This window comes from Cyprinodon variegatus, unplaced genomic scaffold (genome assembly GCF_000732505.1).
Source record: "Cyprinodon variegatus isolate N-32 unplaced genomic scaffold, C_variegatus-1.0 Scaffold730, whole genome shotgun sequence".
NCBI classification, from domain to species: domain Eukaryota; kingdom Metazoa; phylum Chordata; class Actinopteri; order Cyprinodontiformes; family Cyprinodontidae; genus Cyprinodon; species Cyprinodon variegatus.
This window is the reverse complement of record NW_015151183.1, coordinates 77,552-85,216: the sequence shown is the minus strand read 5'-3', so window position 1 is coordinate 85,216 and position 7,665 is coordinate 77,552. Positions and strand designations below refer to the sequence as shown.

The 7,665-nt window shown below is 36.4% G+C and overlaps 1 protein-coding gene across 1 annotated transcript in view; it reads left to right on the top strand.

Annotated features, from left to right (window-relative positions):
• Positions 1-663: 663 nt before the first annotated feature.
• The window catches only part of LOC107097880 (mucin-5AC-like), a 31,813-nt gene continuing 24,811 nt past the window's right edge, over positions 664-7,665 (top strand). The window contains exon 1 of the mRNA XM_015395215.1: positions 664-1,119. Within this exon, the coding sequence (XP_015250701.1) occupies positions 664-1,119 (456 nt within the window). The remainder of the gene's footprint in view (positions 1,120-7,665) is intronic.

Genomic DNA, 7,665 nt, shown 5'->3' with positions numbered 1-7,665 from the left:
GAGGAGGAGTGATGTTTGGGGCTCTTCGCAGTCTCATTTGACACAGTTTTCTCATTTGAAAACTGGGTCCAGACTAGATCATTAGCTGAACGTAGAAAATAGAAAATCCCTTTATTGTCCCACAATGGGGAAATCTTTAAAGCAGCAACAAGATTATAGAAAATATGTTTGAAGACGTTTCGCTTCCCGTCCAGGAAGCTTTTTCAATTCAAAATAGCGAATATTCGAAATAGCTTTATAGAGTGAACCAAAGCAAAACATTCAAATTGAACCGGACGCGGGGGTCCGCCCCTTTGGAATGGGTGTCGATTTTTTTATTTGTTATCCTGTTATCCATTTGTTATACCTATTTCTGACATTTTGAATTGAAAAAGCTTCCTGGATGGGAAGCGAAGCATCTACAAACTTGGAAACAAAGTCCAGTGGTTTATTTTTAAACTTTTTTGTGAATGGCTATGATCTGGATGACTGATAATCTTCCCCCGCAGATTTATTGAAGGTTTAATGGTCATTAAACTGTTTATTTCTGTTTGTCTCAGTTTGTTTCAGTGTTGAATGATGGACAAGGAGCCAATACAGCAGAGCCAATCAGAAAAGGCCGCCAATGGCTCCGCCCCCTCCACCCCTACAACCCCCACCCCGCCACGGCTCATCCCCAACCCCATGCTCCTGGACTCCCCTGCGCCCACTCTAACTCCCACCACCTCCTCCCCTCCTCCCCCCCTCACCCCTGCTCCCTCTGTCTCCTCGGCCCACGGACCGAAGGCGGCGGCGGCGGGCGGGGCTCTGTCCCCTCACATCCTCGTCCCAGCTCCACCTAAACTCACCTCCACGGCGGCCCCCGCCCTGCGGACATACTCCCGCCCCATCCTTCCCTCCCCAGCCATCAAGGCTTCTCCTTCTCCTTCCACGCAGTCCTCCTCCTCCTCTTCTTGCTCTGCTGTCACTGTGACCGCAGCTTCCTCCCTATCCTCCTCCTCTTCATCGGGCGTGACGGCCAGCATCACCACGACTTCCACCAAGACCTCCACCAGCCTCACCAATGGGAGCACCAGACCTGGGCCCACCTCCACGGCCATTACACCGTTTCACACCCCGGCCAGCCCACCTGGCCGACAGGTGAGTCAGCATTTATTATGGATCCACCTGAGGACAAGTAGACCCTGATGAGGGAATGACATGGAGAAGCCTCATTAAAACCTGAAAGATAAAATTAGATATTTAACATCATGAGGTGACTAAATGGAAGAAACAGGGATGTTCATGGAATAGATTAAATTAGTATTAGATTATGGGATTATTGTTCAAAAAACAATGAGTATTATTTACTGTCAGACACTAGAAGTTATTATTGGGGTGTTTAAAACAGCAGGTAGAGGATTATAAGGGGAGTTATTTACATTTCTGTTACAGTAAACAACAGTTTTTAAAATTAAGAATAAGAAAAAAACACATTTTGTAAATTTAAATAATAAAAATGAAATCCAAAAATGTGACTTTTTTTATTAAAGGTTTTTATTAAATTCGTAGGGAAGTCATATTTAAATGTCAAATCATTCTGGCTTAAACATGTATATAAATATATTCTTTATCAGGCGATACATATGCTGGACATGATCTCAAGCCTTGACTGCTGAATCCGCTGATGAATCAGCCAGTGCAGGGATGGATATGCACTGAAAAAAAATAATGCAACCGTTTTTGGCATTTACTTAATTATATTTACTTACTTTTAACATGATTGTTTAATGTTTTCAGTGTAGGACATAAAGCAATTGTGTTAAGGGAGCTAAATATGATTAAGTAAATGTCTAAGGCGGTTGCATTATATTTTTCAGTGTGTGCAGGGAAATATCGGCCAAAATCAATAAAAAAATAAGCCAATATTGTATGGTTTGAATTTTATTTAGTTATTCTTGCAACCATAACATGGGATTTGTACATAGAAATTGAAAGAATATGTCCAGGAAAGAAACTTTTGAAAACCTTTGCTAGCTTAGCTACTTTCCAGTATTTTGTTTTTTTATTACTATATTTTTTCAATTTTTATTTATATATTATTTATTGTTTATTTATTTTTTACATACTTGTATTTTCAAGTTGCTTTCAAAACATTTTTAATGAATACTTTATTTTTTTAAGGTTAATTTCTTTTTTGCGTTTTTTCTTTCCTTTTTTTTTATTTTTAAATTCCGATCAACAAATTATCATAATTTTTTTTTATGCTTCCAAAAACAATGGGAAAAATGTCATCCCATATTATTTACCAAAACCATCAGCCAAGTTTGGGTATATTTCTAACCAGAAGTGGTAAAACTATGCTGGGAAAACGACAATAAACAAACCAGAAGTTTTGATTGAACTTAAATCATAAAACTGAAATTCAGATCAGTAGTTTTAAGATCAGTGCCTTCAACAATTATAAGTCCAGGGTTACTTACAGAGACTATAGTAGAGGTGAACTATTGATGATTCAGAAAGGAAACTCAGATACAGTTCAAGAATAATTGATAGATATTGTTGATATGTTAAAATATATGCAGATGCATAATCATTGTAACGTACATTATTCCTCAGTTTGGGATGAAAATACAGAAAAAAGTAAAGGATAATTTGAATAATAAAAGGATAAGTTAATTATAGCAGCACTACTAGCTCCTGGGTGGATTGAAGATCATTGGTCATTAGGTTCAATTATGTTCTCAGATTGCAGCTTTCATTAATTAGCATAAAAACAGTTGTTCAGAGCGCAGAGCAGACATCTTGATAAAAAATACAGCAAACACTGTTTAGAAGTAAGATGATAACATCTATTTGCCATATAAAATGATCTGATGTGCTTCAAAACGCTTAAAAATAAATAAATAAGACGCTGATTAGATGTAATATGATGGGATTATTTAATCCACTTGCATAGATACCAGCAAAAGAGGCTACTGAACACATCTATGTGAAATAGATAATTCAAGGTCAGTTGGATCTTAAATTATCATGGAAATGAAAACATTTTATTAAGAAAGAAGAAGAAAGAAAGGCAGATGTTTTATAGAAATCAGAGGAGAATGAGAAAAATGGAGGAGAGGTGGAAGGAAGTAGTTTTAAGACGTGATAATGCACACCTACTGAACTGAACTGAAATCTCTTCCAGATCTGAACAGATCTATGACAAAATCAAACAATTGCTCAATTCAAGGCTGTGAACATTAATCATGTGTGTTATTATTCTGTGCCATTTTAATTTTTTTTGTGATTGATAAATGTTTTTCATGTTCTAGGGACCAGGTCGGTTAATTTAGCAGTTAGCTAGATGGCCCATAAACATCCATCCATTTTCTGTAATGCTTTATCCCTGCTGGGGTTGTGAGTGGTGCTGGTGCCTATCTCCATCTGTCTACAGGGTCCATCCTGGACAGGTTGCCAGTCCATCACAGGGCAGCAAAGAGACACACAGGACAAACAACCATTCACACACACACTCACACCTGAGGGGACTTTAGAGAAGCCAATTAATCTAACAGTCATGTTTTTGGACTGTGGGACGAAGCCGGAGTACCCAGAGAGAACCCACGCATGCTTAAGGAGAACATGCAAACTCTATCCGAAAAGACAGCGGGCTGAGAATCGAACCCAGAACCTTCTTGCTACAAGGCAGCAGTGCTATCTGATGTAGTGATTGGCCAACCACCATGAAATTCTATAAGAAGAAGAAAAAGCTCTACAGCAATATAATGTATAATAACATGCAGAACATAGAGACCCAGGCTGATTGCAGAGTCAAGCTTAAACCAAACATTTGGTTTTTGTTGCTGTGTGAAGAATTAGCATCAAGGTTTGTTTTTTTCTGTGAGTTTTATTGATCAGAATCAAATTAAAAAGAATCTTCTAGTCCAGGGGTCTTCAACGTTTTCCAGGCCAACCCCCATACTGATGGTGAGATGGAGCGGGGACCCCCTAATTATATATATATATATATATTGTATAAAATTGTGTTATATTAAACTGGTCCTATAGTCACTCTATTACAGATGGAGTCATGTAACGAAATTAATTTCTTCCTGGGATTATTAAAGTATTTCTGATTCTGATTCCTGGTCGATGGGACAGGTGTTGTGAATGAAACGGTGCCCAGCTTGTTAATGTGTATTTAATCAACCAAAACTTTCAATACCCCCATGCAGTACCTCTGTGGACCCCTAGAGGTAGCAGACCCCCTGTTGAAGACCTCCGTTCTAAGCCATTAAAGACTCCGGTGACCAAACATAAAAACAATCTGATTTATGGAAAAGCATCAAGATGAAGACATTTGTTGTGTTTTATTGGAATTGTAGCTGAAATACCAACACAAAGTAGAGAACAGTTGTTTTGTGGAAGAAATATCATGTTTGAACCTTTCAACATTTTAGCATTCATCGCTTCTTGAGTTCATCATTTCTAAGAAGAAAGCTTCTCTAGCTAATTTCTTCTCCCTTTATCTAAAGTTTTCACCTATTCTTCTTCATACTGTGGTTATCATCTTGCAGGAAAGCAGGTTTTCTTTCAGGATTTATTTCCTTCCATCTTCCCATCAGCTGTTCCCATAATTCAACAATTGCTTTTTTCTTGCTGCTCCACCAGATCTGTAAAGTGAAATCTAATAGTGTTTTTAGTTGGCAGGTTATTCCAGCTGATCTTTGCAGCTTCCTCCATGTCACCTTTCTTCTCTTGATTAAAGCTCTCCTTATCCAGTCGGTCCATTCAGGTGGACATCCTCCATGTTCTGATCAGTTGGAATGAGCAGCAGTAGATTATTATTAAATTAAAGATGGCTGGATTAACAAAGTATATCCTGAGGTCGGTAAAATTAGATTAGATTATTTAGGGGTCAGAGTTATAGTTGATCATAAATGCCTGTTTTTAAATAATTTTCCATCTACCTTATGGTTAAGGATGCTTAAATCCATGTGAAAGTTTTTTCTTTATTTGTTTTAGTTCTCTGCCTGCAAAGTAAAGGGCATTAACACAATGTGATGTTATGTTTAAGGCGTTTCTCTTTTAAAGCCTGCAGGGAGTCTGTCTCCTCTGGTGGCCTTGTCAGTTTGTGGCGATCACAATGTTTTCTGATAAAACTTAATTTTGCTTCTTGATGTTTCTGAGGATCTGTGTTTTAAGCGGTCCTCCTTAATCTACAGAAGTGTTCTCTGTAATCCTTAGAGTAAATTCCCTCTCATCACCGCTCCTTGGTTTGAGCTTTTCCTTCCATCCGGATCTTTCCACCACTTTATTTGGACCCTTTCTGTTATTTCAGGACATCCTTAGATGGGGTTGCATTCTTGTTTTTATTTTCTTGACATGGTCAACTTGACATGAAATTCCGACATTTTTCAGTTTCGGTCCTCCCAGAGGAACAGGCATGTTTAGACAAATATTTGCTCTTTTCTGTCTGCATGTTCTGCACAGCAAAAAAAGGTTCTGCGTGTGATGAAATCCTCCATCAGCAGGTCTGCTTTCCTTGAGATTTCCAAACATGGATATAAATATTCAGGAACTACAGAAAGGAGCAACTTTATAGACTCTAGCTGGGATTAAACTATTCACAACTAAATATATAAAAGAGAAAAAAATTATTCAAATAAAACTTTGTGATTTAAGCTTGCATTTCTCCCATCAGTCACCATTAACCTAATCTCTCAATGACCAAATAAAAAGCTTTGAATTTAGAATAAAATAAAAAAGGATCTAAAATAGAATTAAAGTTTAAATATTAAAAATCTGATTCAAATTGTTTATACTTAGACAAATTGAACCCCAGTCAGCCTCAGCAGATGGCCGCTCACACTGAGCCTGGTTCTGCTGGAGGTTTCTTCCTGTTAAAAGAGAGTTTTTCCTCTCCACTGTCGCTACAAGCATGCTTAGTGTGAGGGATTGCCTTTGAGTCAATGAGTCGATGGAATCAGCTGGTTTTCTTTAGAAAAAAAAACTTTGAATCAATTTGACTGGATGATCTGGTGAACTTTAAAGAGCCTTGAGATGACATGTTTTGTGAATTGGTGCTATAAAAATAAACTGAACTGAATTGAAAAGTCAGATTTCCTTATTTTGCTGTTGTGTTTATTATATGAGTCTCTTGATTTTAGTGCTGCTTTACAAAATGTAACAAATACATCATCATCAGTATCGGTCATACAATATCAGCATCTTAAATACCTGCTTATAGGCTATGATATAACAACTGATGATGACTCACACTCTGCCAGCCAATCAGATTGTCAGGCTGTTGGGCGAAGCCTCTCTGCATAGGATGTTCACTCTGATGATTATTTAAACAATGCCAAACGTCAGAGAGATGGTTGGAAGCATATTGATACCAAATGCAGAAGACTGTAGGGGGAAAATATCACATTTGATAAGATTGATCAATTGTCAGAAATGTTATGGATTAATGAATAAAAAGCCAAAATCTTCCTATAAAAGCATAATGCCTTGCTTTTCCTCTTATTTTTAACAAAGCTATGATTAAAAAAGTCTAAAGTTTGATTCATAAAAAAAACTGTCAAAAAAATCCAAAGGATAAGGAGAACTTTCATATTTCCAACGGGTCTGCAGATCTTATCACAGAAACTAATTTTTGTCTTTTCCAAACCCGCTAAGATCTATGGGGTGCTGTTTATAAAGATAACCGTTTAAATTTGCAACAATATTTTGGGTTATTTAACATCTAATAAGGAAAGAATGGGATGCTGTCACCTATCATCATAAATACATTTAAAATTAAAAAAATACTTCTTTTTTTTTTATCGGAATGCTGAAGCTATCAATGGTCACTGCTGCCACTCTCTGGTTTAGGGTGGGAAATGCTTGTTCCACCAAATAATGTTAAAGAATTCTTAAAAAGTTATGTGGATCTTTACATACATCTAAAGGATTTTTCCTTCAATTGAGGTCCACCTTTGCTAAAAAATTTAAATAAAATCCGTTCATAGCTTTTCAACTTATACTGGACATAGTCAGTCAGACAAACAAACAAATTCTCCCAAGGATTTAATCTCCTTGGCGGAGATAAATATCAGACTTCCAAACTAAACATTTAATTAACAAATAAAACATTTAATTTGCAAACTTAACATTTACTTAATGAAACTTTTATTCAGCTTATAAACTAAATGCTTATAAACTAAATGCTTAGCTTCAAATTAAATATTTAGTTCTGATCTAAATGTTTAGGTCCGAGCTAAATATTTATTTTTCTACACTTAATAGATACATTGATAAATTAATATCTAGTTTAAAAAGTAGATATATGGCTTTAAAACTACAACTTTATTACCAAATACATTATTTATTTCACTACCTAAATATCTGGCTTCAATCGAATTATTTGTTTCAACATTAAATTCCGATAAACTATTGAAACATTTTAATTTAAACTAAATATTTAACTTGACATTAAGTATTCAGTTTTTTTTAATGTATTTCAATTGACAACGTATGTCATTTCAACCTGGAGAAACTCACACAGAGTAAAGCTGAAATTAGAAAAGTTTTATTCATTTCAATGTATTTATACAGGTAATACAGTCTGATTGGATCAAACTTTTCTATCTTGGGAAAAGCAGCGGATTGCATCGACTCATTGACTCGAAGGCAATCCCTCACACTAAGCATGCTTGTAGCGACAGTGGAGAGGAA